General features: G+C 36.5%; 1 protein-coding gene across 6 annotated transcripts in view; it reads left to right on the top strand.

Annotated features, from left to right (window-relative positions):
* Positions 1-178: 178 nt before the first annotated feature.
* LOC109070682 (tubby-related protein 4-like) overlaps positions 179-16,412 on the top strand; it is a 30,133-nt gene continuing 13,899 nt past the window's right edge. The window contains exons 1-6 of one of the 6 annotated variants that reach the window (XM_042721521.1): positions 179-1,029; positions 4,768-5,423; positions 10,142-10,270; positions 10,343-10,504; positions 11,618-11,798; positions 12,826-12,933. In XM_042721521.1, the coding sequence (XP_042577455.1) occupies positions 5,172-5,423; positions 10,142-10,270; positions 10,343-10,504; positions 11,618-11,798; positions 12,826-12,933 (832 nt within the window). In that variant the 5' untranslated portion in view covers positions 179-1,029; positions 4,768-5,171. Of the gene's footprint in view, positions 1,030-4,097; positions 4,273-4,325; positions 4,605-4,767; positions 5,424-10,141; positions 10,271-10,342; positions 10,505-11,617; positions 11,799-12,764; positions 12,934-16,412 lie in introns of those variants that run through there. The other 5 variants (XM_042721523.1, XM_042721519.1, XM_042721522.1 and 2 more) reach the window with 5 other exon arrangements.

The raw sequence follows: 16,412 nt of genomic DNA, 5'->3' as shown, positions 1-16,412 counted from the left end.
GAAAATGACAAACATTGCTTTGACAGCTAGCTGATTTATTTTTCATTGTATAGTTTTTTATATATATATATTTATTTTATATTCACTAAATCAAAATGAGAAATTGTGCCCTGGCATCTGAAAAAAAAAAAAACTAACTCTGGCTTCTCTGTTCTTTGTATTCTATCTGTTTTTAATTATACAATTAACAAAAAGCAAAAAATGATTAAAATAAACTAGCTTGCTCTATTCTTTCTTTACTCTTGATTTTCTTTTTAATATATATATAAACCCTGTTCTAGCACTTATTGCTCTTTCTCTGATTCTGATTGCTTCTCTTGTCCTCGTTTGTAAGTCACTTTGGAGAAAAGCGTCTTAATGACTAAATGTGAAGGAGTTTTTTTGGGGAGGAGTTTTTCTATATATACTTTTATTTCAGTTAATGTTTATTTTATAAGTTTTTTTAACTGTGATATCCATGATAATAACACATTGTCTTTTCATAAATAATTACAAGTTGAAATGCATTATAATTCAAGACAAGAATTATAATAGTGCGTACAGTTATTCCTGTTGCAAGGCGTAATTAATTAATTAAAAACTGTATAATGCATTACATTTAAAGGCTATTTTCAGGTTTCGTTGAGTAATAGTGTTTGAAAAGCATCCCAGGATGCACCTCACTTTTTAGGTCGCCACATAACTGACATACTCTGCATAATTTATGTATTTATTTATTGATGCAATTCTACACGAACGAGATTTCACAATGTAATATCTGAGGCCCATTCAGAATATAATGAGCTTCTGAGAGATTCTGCCCTGAGTGAAGAGCTGCTGCTCAGGTAAGAGTCGAGGAACCTCGAGAGATCTTTCTGTCTAATGCTTTCATCCTGTTGTACAGCTGAGAGTCCTCAGAGGATGAGTGTGTTTGACACTGTGCTGTTTTCTTCACGTGTGTGTGTGTGTGTGTGTGTGTGTGTGTGAGAGCAGGGAGTCCTTGGCTTCGGAGGAGTGACTCGTTTGATTGCAGACGCAGACGAGGAGCCTGTGAGTAACATCTACACACACCTCATGTGCTTCTTGTGTCCTTTATCTCACTCCTGCATTAAAGGAAGCACGTCTCTGCAAATCTGTCTCCGTGTTTTTCATTGTTGACGTCAGATGTGTGGAGTTACCATTAGACAGAAATAACTGTGACTGTTTACTGAAAGCTACATATACATGACTAATATTTTATATAGAATATATATGTTAAAAAATATAAATAAATAAAACAATATATATATATACACACTACTGTTCAAAAGTTTGGGATCAGAATGGTTTTAATGTTTTTACAGGAGTGTCTTCTGCTCATCGAGGCTGCATTTATTTGATCAAAAATACAGGAAAAAATGTGATATTGTGAAATATTATTACGATTTTTCTATTTTAATATACATTCAAATCTAATTTATACTTTTTTTTTTTTATTGTTTTATTTGTTGAATTGTAATGTGAGAGTTTATTTTATTTTAAATATAAATCTTTTTTTTTAACAATATACACTACCGTTCAGAAGATTGGGGTCAGTACATTTTTATTCTTTTGTTTGTTTGTTTTTATTTTTTTGAAAAGTTAACACTTTTATTCAGCAAGGATGTGTTCAGTTGTTAAGAAGTGATAGCAAAGATTTATATTGTTAGAAAAGATTTATATTTGTAATAAATGCTGTTCTTTTTAACTTTTAATTCATCAAAAAAGTATCACAGTTTCCAAAACAATATTTGTCAGCACAACTGTTGATAATTCTGATAACAAATCATCATATTAGAATGATTTCTGAAGATCATGTGACACTGAAGACTGGAGTAATGATGCTGAAAATACAGCTGCACATCACAGAAATAAATTACAGTGTAAAGGATATTAATATAGAAACCATTATTTTATATTGTAATAACATTGTGCAAGATTACAGTTTTATTTCTGTATTTTTGATCAAATAAATGCAGACATGATGAGCAGAAGAGTCTTCTTTAAAACACATTTAAATCCCAAACTTTTGAACAGCAGTGTAGATATATATAGATATATATATGATAAATATATAAAATAAATGTTTAGTTTTGTTTATATTATCGTTCAAACTAAAATATGTATTAATGTATAAATGGGTGATTAAATGCTGCTTCGCTGGATGTTGGTGAGGATCTGAGCTGAAAGAAGCTGCACTGGAGTCGTCTTCTTTTATACTGTTAAAGAAACTAAATATAAAAACACAATGCATCTGTTTCTTGGTTTAATCTGTGAATGCTTCAGTGGACAGAGCCTGTGTCTGTGTGTCAGAGTCAGCTGTGAGCCGTTTCTGCATTTAAAAGATACACAAATATTTCTATTAAACTTTATATAAAATGTATCGTGTGACTGAAAAACAGTGGTCACATCTTCTGTCAGGTGATGAAACGCTGGACACACACACACACACACTTGTGGTCGTGACCTCTGACCCCAGCAGCCTGCCAAACACAACACAGAGACTCAGAGGAGGATTATTATTATTAGTTTATGAACTTTACAACCATAACTGACCTGCTACAAAATACTGAATAACAGCTGTTCACATATACATGGAAATATCAGATATTTTGTTTGGTAAAATTTAAACTTCATCCTCCGAGAAATATTAGAATATTGAATTTTTATTGAAAAGGAAATAATTCCTCAAAGACAGAAACTGAGCAAGACAACGTGTTACATTATTCTGACACGAAAGCTTTATAGATTGAGGGATAGCTCTGAAGATGTTTTCATAGTGTTTTCTGTCAAATTAATTAAATTTAGTACCGAGACGAAGTGTCTGTAAAAGAGCTTCGACAGAACGCGAACTGAAGGCCGCCATGCTTCCTGCCGCGGAAGCGGAAGTGACGTCAAAAACAGAGACGAGGGAAGTGGCAGTGAATGAGACTGGAATTAATCTGGCGAGTTCCAACAAGTTAAAATCATACGAAACAAAATATTATAAATTTCCAGTTGCACCTAAAATAAAGGAGGTTCATTTTTAAATCAGTGAAAGATGAAACACGTGATTTGGCAATTAACACAATTATTATTCTTGCATAAGAACAGATTCCTGAAAACTGTCCTTACTTTCTGTCTCTGAACAAATGAAGGAAAAGAATGCATTAAATCTCTGTAATTATTAATAGAAAATCTTAAACTTATTGTTTGATGCTCGTCTGTTGTCTGATTAAGAAATTTAGCATTTAGTACAGGGACATTTATTCAAATAAATAAAATAAAAAATAACTCTGGTGAGTTTGATGAGATTTAATTTAGCCACGTTTATCTTAAAACTTAAATACTATGCAGAAAACTGTTCGATATGCTTGCCATCAGCAATAATGAAGAATACTGTAAATCATCACTTTATTTACAGTAGTTTGACCAACGCGAATATACAGAAGCCCCTTCACAAACCCCAAATAATAACCAGAAAATAAAGAAACAAACACATACATATGAGGTAAAAGATTATGACATAAAAACTCATAATTATGAGATGATATAGGAAAAAAAAGGGGCTATTATGATTTAGATTTTTAATCTATTACAATTAGTTTTGACAACTTATTTCCTATTATGACTTTTAAGGCATAATTTCGACTTTTTATGTAATAATTTATTTGATTGTCATAATTTAGACCTTTGAAGTCATATTTTTATCTCATAATTATAACTTGCCAAAGCATAATTTTTATTTATTTATTTTTCTTCTCATGTGTGCATTCCGCGTTGTTTTATATTGGTCAATATTAGGTGAGGAGGTATAAATGTACACATTATTTTATTACAATTGTACAGTTTTAAAGTATAATGAATACTGAGACCGAGACGTAATAAACTAAAAAAAATTAAAACACTTAACGGTACCCATAGCTTTTTCAACGAATATTTATTTTATTCCTTTTATTTTATTATTATTTTTTTATCCCATTTATTTATTTTTCTGTTGTATTAGTGTGTAATCGTGGCCTGTGTATGTTCTGAAATCATAATAAAAGCGCCGGCGGGAAATGTTTATATATCTGTGCGATCATATGGTGATCACGTGACCAGCGCGCGGCCCAGACACAGCATCAGAAGCAGAGACCGCCGCGGCACACACACACACACACACACACACACACACACAGGTAGAGAGCAGCACCGGCTCGTTCGGGCTTCGGTATCACCCGTGGACCGGTTCCGTGCCTCTAGCGCACCCCGTGCTGGCGGTTTAAAGCGGGAAGGCAGCGAGGAGCGCGGGAAGTGAGTGTAGCTGCGGAGCTAACAAAAGCCTCTCTCACACACACACACACACACACACACACTCGAGATGACGCTTTAGGAGACCGATGCATGTGAAGCTCTTATCTAGCATTACAGTGTCTTTCGAGTCTCAGATCCTCGGGAGTTGTAGATTTGTACTGAATTGTCTGTATTTGTTTCTCAGAACGCTGTTATTATCGATGGATCTGATGCACTGTGGATATCCAGCGCGTTAGGGGACGGATCGCTTTGTTGTTTTGCTATAATTACGAGTTTCTAGACATTATGGTGAACGCTTGTTGTTCATTCTGTGTGATTACAGCACCTCCGAGGTAAAACCGCATAATACTGTTTCTGCTAACGGTACCTCAGAAACGAACGTGTGCGTTAATAGCTGTGTTTCTGTTCGATTCGACAGCAGCTGTGTGTTCTGACGCTCGCGAACACGTTCAGAATCATTAATTGTGTTTATATTCTGCCATTGTCCTCTTTAAGGAATCCCCGACGCTGATTGGCCGGCGGCACCTCTGAAGCGATGACGTCACGGGCGGAGCGCAGGAGCAGCTGACGCGCAGGAGAATCCCGTGCGTGCGCGCCGCCGCCATGAGCGCGCGCAGAGGAGCGTTCCGTCAGTCGATGACGTCACCCCCCAGGAGCGCGCGTGCGCTGGCTGCGATGACGTCATGAGGGGGCTAAGTCGCGGAGGAGAGAGTTTTGGATATTTGATGAATTCTTAAGCACCCCCGGGACTTCATTTATGTGCCTTGTTGCTAGTTTTATGCAGTGCTTTTGGGCTGGAAGTGTGTGTGAAGCAGCGGCCGCGCTCACCCGGACCCCGAGGACCCGCCGGTGAGCCCGGTGACTCTGTGCACTCGCGTGAAGCGCTCGTAGAAGCAGGCATGTTTGCGGCGGTGGAGCTCGGGCCCGTCCTGTGCAGCGACTCCAACATCCTGTGCCTGTCCTGGAAGGGCCGCGTGCCCCGCAGCGAGAAGGAGAGGCCCGTGTGCAGGAGGCGCTGCTATGAGGAGGGCTGGCTGGCCACAGGGAACGCCCGGGGCGTCGTGGGGGTCACCTTCACCTCCAGCCACGGCAGGAGAGACCGGCCCGCCCCGCAGCGCACCAACTTCAACCTCCGGGGACACAACAGCGAGGTGAGGAAACGCCAAACAAGTGCCAATAAATGCTGATTCTAGTATTGTGAGTATAAAGCTGATTTATACTTCTGCCTGACGCGCACCTCTCCAAAAGCACTGTGATTGGTCTGCTAGAACCCCTCCCTCCGTATGTGCTTGAGTTTTTTGTTTATGTGCACTTTAATATGTTTTAATGTTACACCTTCTTATATAAAATAAAACAAAGCAAAGAACAAGTGTCCTATCATTTATTATACTACATATCATTATACATCAGTAGCTGTAGGTCCAACGCAGAAGTATAAATCAGCCTTTATAGTTCATAATCGAGTTTTGTTGGTTGTAAAATATCTAATGTAAATGACTTGATTTACTTCAAAACATGCATAAGACATGACAGGGAGTAATATATGTGACCCTGGAGCACAGAACCGGTCATTATTCTGAAATATCTGAATCTCTCCATTGATGTGTGGTTTGTTAGGAGGACAATATTTGTCTGAGATACAACTATTTGAAAATCTGGAATCTGAGGGAGCAAAAAAATCTAAATATTGAGAAAATCATCTTTAAAGTTGTTCAGATGAAGTTCTTAGCAATGCATATTACTAATCAATAATTAAGTTTTGATATATTTACGGTAGGAAATTTACTAAATATCTTCATGGAACATGATCTTTACTTAATATCCTAATGATTTTTGGCTTAAAAGAGAAATGTATAATTGTGACTCATACAATGTATTGTTGTCTATTGCTACAAATATACCTGTGCTACTGATGACTGCTTCTGTGCTGCAGGGACACATATCAAAAAAGGTGGCCGTTTAATTGGTCATCAATCACTCAGTCACTCATATCAGTTGATGTCTTGTGGATATCTTTTTTTTTTTTTTTTGCAATTTTTGCTTCAAGAATTTTTTTTAATAAACATCTTGCATTAATAATGCATTTAAAAGTAGGCCAGGGAAAAATACATTTTATTTTAAAAATTGAATTTAAATGTTTACTTTAGCCTACGTTTTGCTTGATTCGTAAACATCGGAATTGCATTTAAAAACTGCATTGAAAATTTGCATTAAAAATACATTTTAAAATTGTGATTTTGAGGACTGACACAGTCGATGTACATCAATCACTTTCTCATGTTGGGTTATTTCTTCTGAATAATCATTTTTATTTGTACTTAAGTTTTGCTTGGTTCTAAAACACACACGCACACTTTTATTATTATTATTATTATTATTATTTTTTTACAAATTTGCATAAAAATTCAATCAAAAAAGGTAAGGGATAAATGCAAGTTAATTCTAAAATATAATTTTTTTTTATCTGCTTTTAAAATTGTAATGGCCAGTCTCATTTGATCTTGTGTGAATATTTGTATAAATTAGTGTTATATTTTGCTTGGTTCTTAAATATCTGAAATAAACAGCTGGATTTGCTTCAGATTTGCATTTTAAAAATGTGATGAATTGTCACTTAAAGAGATGAATTGGTAAAGTCATGACAAAATCAGACTGATAATCAGAGGTTAACGAGATCGGTCAGGTTATGAGAGCACAGGACATCTCTCCACACTAACAAAGAAACTGTTTGGTCTTTTATCCTGCACTGATTGTGGTGACTGAGCCGAGACGTTGCTGGGTAAAACTCTTCCTGCCCTGCTCTCTTCCGTCTAATACTTCATCTTCTGGAGGATCTGATTGTTCCCAGTGGGATTTATCTAATGCTTCAAACACAGTGTTTGTTTGCGTCTCGTGTCCATCACACGTGAAGAGAGCAGAAAATAGACCGGATAAAAATACACGGCTGTAATCTGTGCTCCGCTGGGATTCTTAACCTTGTCGCATCTTTAAAGCACCTCATCATCGGCTTCTGATATAAAACCATTCAGACGGCTGCTTCTGCTCTCACACACACACACACACACACACACACACACTCTTTCATATATTATCATAAAACACATTTAGAGCACACAGTGTGTTATCTGTAAACACTTCAGCAGTTTTTTCATGAAGATTTTAGAAATATGGGGGAAATTAGAGCAGCTTTTCATTTTAGGAGCCGTCCCAAACCCGTATGACTTTACTTATTTCTGTATTCCAGGTTTTCTGCGGCTGAAGAAGGTCTTAAACTCATCTTAAATCCGAGCAGAAAGTCTTTAAAGGTTGCATGCGCTGCAAAAAAAATGAGTACCTTCCTCAGTATTTTTGTGTTGTTCTGATTCAAATCTCTAAATATTCTACAGATGCGTTTATTTGAGATGCTGAATAAAGAGATGAAGTGAAACTGAGCTAAATTAAATGAGTTTATGCTTAAAAGAAGAGCAAATATCTGTCAGTGGGGTATGAAGAATTAAGTTAACTTTTTTTTTTTTTTTTTTGCACATTTTCTTTACTTGATCTTAAAAAGGTCTTAAATTTGACCTTCATAAAAACTGCTTTAAAAATGACATTAAAAAGGCCAGGGAAAATATATAAGTTATGCTTAAGTTTTGCTTCCTTCATTTCAAATAAATAAATAAATGGCTAGATTTGTTTCAGAAGTGTATTAAAAAGGCCAGGGAAAATACATTTTAATTACTAGAAGCTCCTGCTGCTTTTTTTTTTCAGAGCAGATGATGAGAAAAAAAACACTGAGTTTCACAAAACTAGTCCGTAAAATGTTTTCTTTTTGTGTTCCTCTGGGAAAGCAATAAACACCTGGAAGGACATTACAGCGAGTAAACGTTGACATGATTAACATTTCTGATTAAACGCTCAAAGATGTTGTGTAGGAGATCTGTCCTCTGGTGAGGTCACGTCTGTAATCAGATCATGTGTTACGAGAGAATCTCTTCTTCACTCGGACCGAAAGCACGTCTGTGTGCATGTGATATACGGCTTCAGGTTCTGTCCAGTGCTGAATCACCTCACGCTGCTGATAGAGAACAAGCACACGTTTAATCAGAGAACTGCATGTTTGAGGCGTGTCTGCTGTCGGAGGATGAGGAGAGCGGTAATAAAGCAGCCGATTACAGACTCTCTCTGTGGCTTTGGCTTTCGTCTGTAATCCTGCATGTGGTCAGATCTTCAGTCTGATCTTGTGACGTCTTAATATAGAGCCGCGTGTGTTTACCTGCGTCTGCGCGCGGATCAGTGTGTGTCTGTGAACGAGACGGCTTACAAGTGCACTTACGCTTTCATTACTGATCATGTGATTTCCTTCCCTCACCGTCTCTACATAAATATATTCTTATTCTTGAGTTTTGCTTGGTTATAAAATATCTCAACTAAATTTGCTTAGAATATGCTCAAACATTTAAAAAGGCTAGGTAAAAATACATTTTAATTATTTTTTTTATTTTGAGATTGTGATTTCAAGGCCTGAAAAAGTCAATGTAATGGCTTTTATTTCTTCTAAAATGTAGATGTCATAGCAACCTTATTTATGGAAAATATGTATTTGATATATCACTATCTTAAAAATATCACTCATGAAGTTTTGGTCACTCGTAACCGTGATATATCGTACAATATTGACCAAAATAATCATGATTATGATTTTTGGCATAATCGAGCCCTACACATACAGTACAGGTCAAAAGTTTGGAAACATTACTATTTTTAATGTTTTTGAAAGAAGTCTCTTCTGCTCATCAAGCCTGCATTTATTTGATCAAAAATACAGAAAAAACAGTAATATTGTGAAATATTATTACAACTTAAAATAATAGTTTTCTATTTGAATATACTTTAAAAAAAATATTTTATTCCTGTGATGCAAAGCTGAATTTTCAGCATCATTACTCCAGCCTTCAGTGTCACATGTAACATCCAGTCTATCACATGATCATTTAGAAATCATTCTAATATTCTGATTTATTATGAGTGTTGGAAACAGTTCTGCTGTCTAATATATTTTGATGAATAAAAGGTTAAAAAGAACTGCATTTATTCAAAAAAAAAAAAAAATCTAATTATATATATTCTAATAATATATTTTCTTTACTATCACTTTTTATCAATTTAACACATCCTTGCTGAATAAAAGTATTGATTTTTATTTAAAAAAAGAAAGAAAAAAAAATTACTGACCCCAAATTACTGACCAGTAGTGTATATTTGTAGTGTATATAAAAATATTTATATTTTAAAAACATAGATTTTTTTTTTTTTTTTTTTTTTTTTACTTTTTATTCATCAAAGTATCCTAAAAAAGTATCACATGTTCTAAAAAAAATATTAAGCAGCAGAACTGTTTCCAACTTTGATAATGAATCATCATATTAGAATGATTTCTAAAGGATCATGTGATAATGATCCTAAAAATTAATCTTTGCATCACAGAAATAAATGATAATTTAAAGTATAATAAATGTAAAAACAATTATTTTAAATTGTAATAATATATCACAATATTACTGTTTTTTTTTCTGTATTTTTGATCAAATAAATGCAGGCTTGATGAGCAGAAGAAACTTCTTTCAAAAACATTAAAAATAGTAAAGTTTCCAAACTTTTGACCTGTACTGTATGTTATATAATCAAAACGTTTATTTTGGATATGATTAATCGTTCCACAGCACTACAAAAATTTGGGTTTAAAAAATTGCATTGAAGCAGGCTCGGAGCGAATCATAACTGAGTGTTAATAATATGATATTGGCTGGTGTTTATGAGATCATAGTTTGATAGTTACTTATATCGCTCCACACTCTCACAAAATGAGATGGGATGTGCTGCTCTGCAGGTGGTGCTGGTGCGATGGAACGAACCCTTCCAGAAGCTGGCCACCTGCGACACCGACGGCGGGATCTTCGTCTGGATCCAGTATGAGGGCCGCTGGTCAGTGGAGCTGGTCAACGACCGGGGAGCTCAGGTGAGACCGTGCTAAAGCTCCGTCGGTGTTCCTCAGACGAGGCGCGGTGTTTAACCTGCTGTACCTGCGCAGGTGAGCGACTTCACCTGGTCCCACGACGGCATGCAGGCGCTGATCTCGTACCGCGACGGCTTCGTGCTGGTGGGCTCGGTGAGCGGTCAGCGCCACTGGTCCTCGGAGATCAACCTGGAGAGTCAGATCACCTGTGGGATCTGGACCCCCGATGACCAGCAGGTGACCAACACTATTAATGCTGGGGTCTTTAAAATGACTTGATTAAATGCAGTTGATCAGATGTTAATAAAAATTAATAAATAAATAAAATGTAATGTCATATATTAAGTCTAAACTATCTTAAATCTAAAAACGAATTCTTATTTTGTCAATTATTTTGAAAAACTTTACATTTTAATAGGCAGTAAGATTATTTATTATTCTTTTTTTGTTGTTGTTTATTTAAAGCACGTTTCATACACAGTGGTAAAAGTGCTTTACAGAAAAATTATAATAAATATAGAAAATAGGCTTATTTATGATTAAAAGCTCTGCATTATGCATAAAATCTTTTTTTCTGTATATTATTGGTATTTTGGTTACACAATAAACTGTATCTGGCATTCGATTTAACAAACTCAAAGGAAAGAAAGAATAAGGGCATTATTTAACACTATATATGTGACATTTTCTTCAAATCGAGATTTATGCATCATCTGAAAGCTGAATAAATAATCTCTCCATTGATGTGTGGTTTGTTAGGAGGACAATATTTGTCTGAGATACCACTATTTTGAAAATCTGGGAATCTGAGGGAGCAAAAAAATCTAAATATTGAGAAAATCATCTTTAAAGTTGTTCAAATGAAGTTCTTAGCAATGCATATTACTAATCAAAAATTAAGTTTTGATATATTTACGGTAGGAAATGTACGAAATATCTTCATGGAACATGATCTTTACTTAATATCCTAATGATTTTTGTCATAAAAGAGAAATGTATAATTGTGACTCATACAATGTATTGTTGTCTATTGCTACAAATATACCTGTGCTACTGATGACTGCTTCTGTGCTGCAGGGACACATGTCATTTTTTTTGCACAATAATCAGTTAACTATATTTATTTAAACACATTATTACCGTATCAGTGAAATCCAGTATCAGTCAAATTGTGTATATATATTGATATATTAGTACATTTCTTAAACATATGTATGATTGAAAGCAATATACTCCTCTGTATGTACTGAATCCAACATGTCTTGAGGGTTATAAACTGAAGAACTAAAAGAGCATGAGTTGTGTGGGTTTGTTGTGTAGTGGTGTTAAGCAGGGTGTTTTGCTGGTCAGGTGTTGTTTGGCACGGCGGACGGGCAGGTGATCGTCATGGACTGTCACGGACGGATGCTGGCTCACATCCTGCTGCACGAGGCAGAGGGCATCAGCAGCATGTCCTGGAACTACCCCAGCTTCCTGATGGAGGACAGCAGCGAGAGCGACACCGACTCGGACGATCACACGCCCCTGCAGGGTAACACCTGCAGCATGCTTGCTTTGCATCTCTGAAACTATAAATCTGTACTTTTTTAATGCAAAAAAAATTTAGGTGATAAAAAATTTATTAAACGTTACAAATGCCCCAATCTGGACTAAGTCACACATGTCCTCTCATTTAAACAACTCTCAAAAATAAAGTGCTCTGTTACTAGAAAGAGGTAGAAATAACAATTAACTGAAAAGAAGTTGCTGTATTTAACAAAACGGATGTCATTTCTCAGTATTTAAATGGTCATTTTTCTCTAAGGTTATTATTAGATGTGTTTACAGACTGTGTGATGAAGCTGAGAGCAGCCAGAAATGCATTTACACCCGAAAACTGCAAATGCAAAAAAGATTTTATAAGATTAATGTTTGAAATATTTTTAAACATAGAAATTATGTTGGGGAAAATGCAACGATAGTTTTTAATATGAAACCAAACCAGTAGGTGGCAGTAAATGACTGTTTGTTTGAATGAGTGAGTCATTCGTTCAAAAGATTCGTTCAAACTGTCTTTATGAATGGGTCACTGAATCACTGACTCGCTCGATTCGTTCGTTCATTCACCGCTGTGTTGTTCAGAGACACTAAACAGTTCTGCTGTGGCTTTGATTGGAATTATTTTCATCTGAGAATTTGAGCAAAAACGGTCAATATTGCATCTAAAATTTTAACTTATTAATTTTATAAAATCACATTGCAATCGTGTTGAAACAGTTTGGTCGTGCAATGCTGCATACCTAAATCATATATCATACATATAAATTTTTCAAATCATGCACATCGTGGCGTTTCCATCCGGCGTTTGTTTTCTGCGACATCCCAGAATGCCCATAAAAACATGTGGATGTAACCACAGCTAGTGTGATCCCGTCCCTGTCTTCCTTTGATTAAATAATGCACAGTGGTGTTAGGATGGTGTTTATTCACAATAACTTCTTACTGTTTTCACAAACAGAAAACACATAAATCAACACGTTACAAAGAGAAGCCGAACGTGAACACTCTTTCTTCTTCAGTGCACCGTGTGAAGCCGCTGCTGACCGTCTGCTTCACGTCTGGAGACGTCAGTTTGATGAGCAACTACGATGACCTCTCGCCCACGTTGATACGCACCAGCCTCAAAGGTTCTTCTGTCTATTTCTGTATTAATACCAGGTTATTTAAAGGGGTCATCGGATGTTAAATTCACTTTTAGAAGTTGTTTTCTCGTTCGTGATCCAGCTTCACCTACACTTTCAATTAAGATTATTTTTCTTACCCCGTTGGCAAATATTTTCGAATTAACTAGATTGTTGATAATTTTTTTCAGAAAACAAGACATAATATCTTAAGTCATTTTACTTGATTCAAGAATGTTTAGATATTTATACTAGAAAACAAGACAAAAATACTAAGAAAATAATTTTTTGGTGTGCAGAAGCAGCGAGTATAATTTTTTTATATATATATATATACACACACACACACACACTACTCTCTCTCTCTCTCTCTCTCTCTCTCTCTCACACACACACTCTCTCTCTCTTTTTTCTCTCTCTCACACACAAATATATTCTCTCTCTCTCTCTGTCTCTCACTCTCTCTCTATATAATATATATACTTTCTCTCTCTCTCTCTCTCACACACACACACTCTCTCTCTCTCTCTCTCTCTCACACACACACACTCTCTCTCTCTCTCTCTCTCTCTCTCTCTCTCTCTCTCTGTCTCTCTCAATTCAATTCAATTCAATTGAGCTTTATTGGCATGACTTGTACAGTATTGCCAAAGCATTGGCCATTACATAGGCAGTGAACAAATAATAAATAAAATCAATCAGAAAACAAATGCATGAATACATTTATAAATCAATAAATAAAAATAACAACTAAATTAAAATCAAATAAAAAATAAAAAACACACTTGTGTGTATTTGTCTCAACATTCAGACTTTAGTTTTGTCCACTGGCTGACTCTCGTAGTTTGTGGCAGGCTGTTACATAGTTTGCTGCTGTTGTGATTGAGAGAGAGTTTTCTCCCAAAATATGATTTAATTTCTCTGAATTTGGTAATATCATAAAATGTGGTTCTAGTTTGTTGGAATCTGTTGAAATAGTGTGATCTAATGCTGTGATAGTGATCACAGTGAATGAGGAAGTGTTTTTCTGTCTCCAGCTCTCTCTGAGAGCACAGTGAACACAGTCTCTGCTCTCTTCGGCTGTGCCGTCCTCTCTCTAAAGCCAGACGGTGATCACTCAGTCTATATCTGCTTAGGGTCTTTCTCAATTTATGCTCTTTCACACAGCTCAGGTATTCTGCTGGTTTTTATACTCTCTCTTCAGCTTTAAATAGAGTTCCATCTTCTTTTGTGATTTAGTAGCATCTTTTCCAATAGGTGATGTAATTTTGTTTTTGTAGTTGTATAATTTGGTTTGTCCAGATAGTGCTGTGCTGGTCTGGCTGTAGTTTGAGCATCAGCTGTGAGAGTGCGCTCCGGTGCCGGGTTCTGCTCCTGACACCGCAGGGCTTCAGCCTGGTATGAGCTCGGCTCGCTGCGCTTCAGGTGCTGGTAGGAACTTCACAGCTCTTTTCTGGATACTGATCAATAGGGGTATTGTCCTAATTCAGCTCTGCACGAGTTGTTTGGTGTTGCTCTGTTTACTTTTAGGATGTTTTTTTACAAATTTGTGTATGCAGAGTTTCGATTTCCTCTTTTTCCCATTTAGAGAAATCTTGGGTTTTTAGAGGTCCCCATATCTCGCTGCCATACAGAGCAATTGGTTCAATTATTGCTTTTAGGATTTTTAGCCAGGTTTGAATTGGAATTTCATGTCGAATAGTATTTTTAATCATGTAGAAGACTCTCAGTGCTTTTGCCTTCAGTTTCATTCACAGCCAGATTGAAGTTCCCTGTTGAACTCAGTTTTAATCCCAGATATGTGTATTCCTGGGTGTGCTGGAGGACTTGGTTTTCCTGCTCGAAAGATGTATTTATTTTCCCTACATCTGGATCTATTTTGGAAAAATCATTATTTTAGTTTTTGAGAGGTTAATTTTGAGAGCCCATGTATGACTGAATGTCTCTACGACGTCGAGGAGCTGCTGTAGTCCCTCTTTTGTTTTTGACAGAATGACTAAATCATCTGCGAAGAGGAGACATTTAACTTCTGATTCCGTCAGGGTTGGGCGGGGGGCAGTAGAATTATTTAAGGCTTTGGCTAATTCGTTTATATATATGTTAAATAGAGTGGGGCTCAGTGGGCAACCTTGTCTGACTCCTCGTTGTTGGGAGAAAAATTCTGTTCGTTTATTTCCAATTTTTACAGCACATGTATTGTTTTTATATATGGTGCTGATTAAATCAAAGGTTTTCCCTCCAATCCCATTTTCCAGTAGTTTTAGGAAGAGTCCTTCGTGCCAGATCGAATCGAAAGCCTTCTCAAAGTCAATAAAGCAAGCAAAGATTTTGGATTTTTTTTTGGTATACATGTCTATCAATGATTGTGTGGAGGGTGTAGATGTGGTCCGACGTTCTGTGTTTGGGCAGAAATCCAATTTGACTTTTGTCCAGGATTTTGTGGGTTTTGAGAAAGTTTTGCAATCTTGTATTAATAATCGAACAGAATATTTTCCCCAGAATATTTTCTCTCTCTCTCTCTCACACACACACACACACTCTCTCTCTCACACACTCTCTCTCTCTCTCTCTCTCTCTCTCACACACACACACTCAATTCAATTCAATTGAGCTTTATTGGCATGACCTGTACAGTATTGCCAAAGCATTGGCCATTACATAGGCAGTGGACAAATAATCAATAAAATCAATCAGTAAACAAATGCATGAATACATTTATAAATCAATAAATAAAAATAACAACTAATTAAAATCAAAATAAAAAATAAAAAACACACTTGTGTGTATTTGTCTCAACATTCAGACTTTAGTTTTGTCCACTGGCTGACTCTCGTAGTTTGTGGCAGGCTGTTACATACTTTGCTTCTGTTGTGATTGAGATAGAGTTTTCTCCCAAAATATGATTTAATTTCTCTGAATTTGGTAATGCCATAAAATGTGGTTCTAGTTGTTGGAATCTGTTGAAATAGTTTGATCTAATGCTGTGATAGTGATCACAGTGAATGAGGAAGTGTTCTTTCTGTCTCCAGCTCTCTCTGGGAGCACAGTGAACACAGTCTCTGCTCTCTCGGCTGCCATTTCTGCCTGTGCCGTCCTCTCTCTTCAACAGCCAGACGGTGACTCTCTCTCTCTCTCCTCAGTCTCTGCTCTCTCGGCTGTGCCGTCCTCTCTCTACAGCCAGACGGTGATCACTCAGTCTGTATCTGCTTAGGGTCTTCCTCAATTTATGCTCTTTCACACAGCTCAGGTATTCTGCTGGTTTATACTCTCTCTTCAGCTTTAAAATAGAGTTCCATCTTCTTTTGTGATTTAGTAGCATCTTTCCAATAGGTGATGTAATTTTGTTTTTGTAGTTGTATAATTTGGTTTGGCCAGATAGTGCTGTGCTGGTCTGGCTGTAGTTTGAGCATCAGCTGTGAGAGTGCGCTCCGGTGCCGGTTCTGCTCCTGACACTGCAGGGCTTCAGCCTGGTATGAGCTCGGCTC

Source organism: Cyprinus carpio, chromosome B4, assembly GCF_018340385.1.
Source record: "Cyprinus carpio isolate SPL01 chromosome B4, ASM1834038v1, whole genome shotgun sequence".
Classification (NCBI taxonomy): domain Eukaryota; kingdom Metazoa; phylum Chordata; class Actinopteri; order Cypriniformes; family Cyprinidae; genus Cyprinus; species Cyprinus carpio.
Note: the sequence above shows the minus strand (reverse complement) of the source record. Positions and strands in the feature narration are given on the sequence as shown.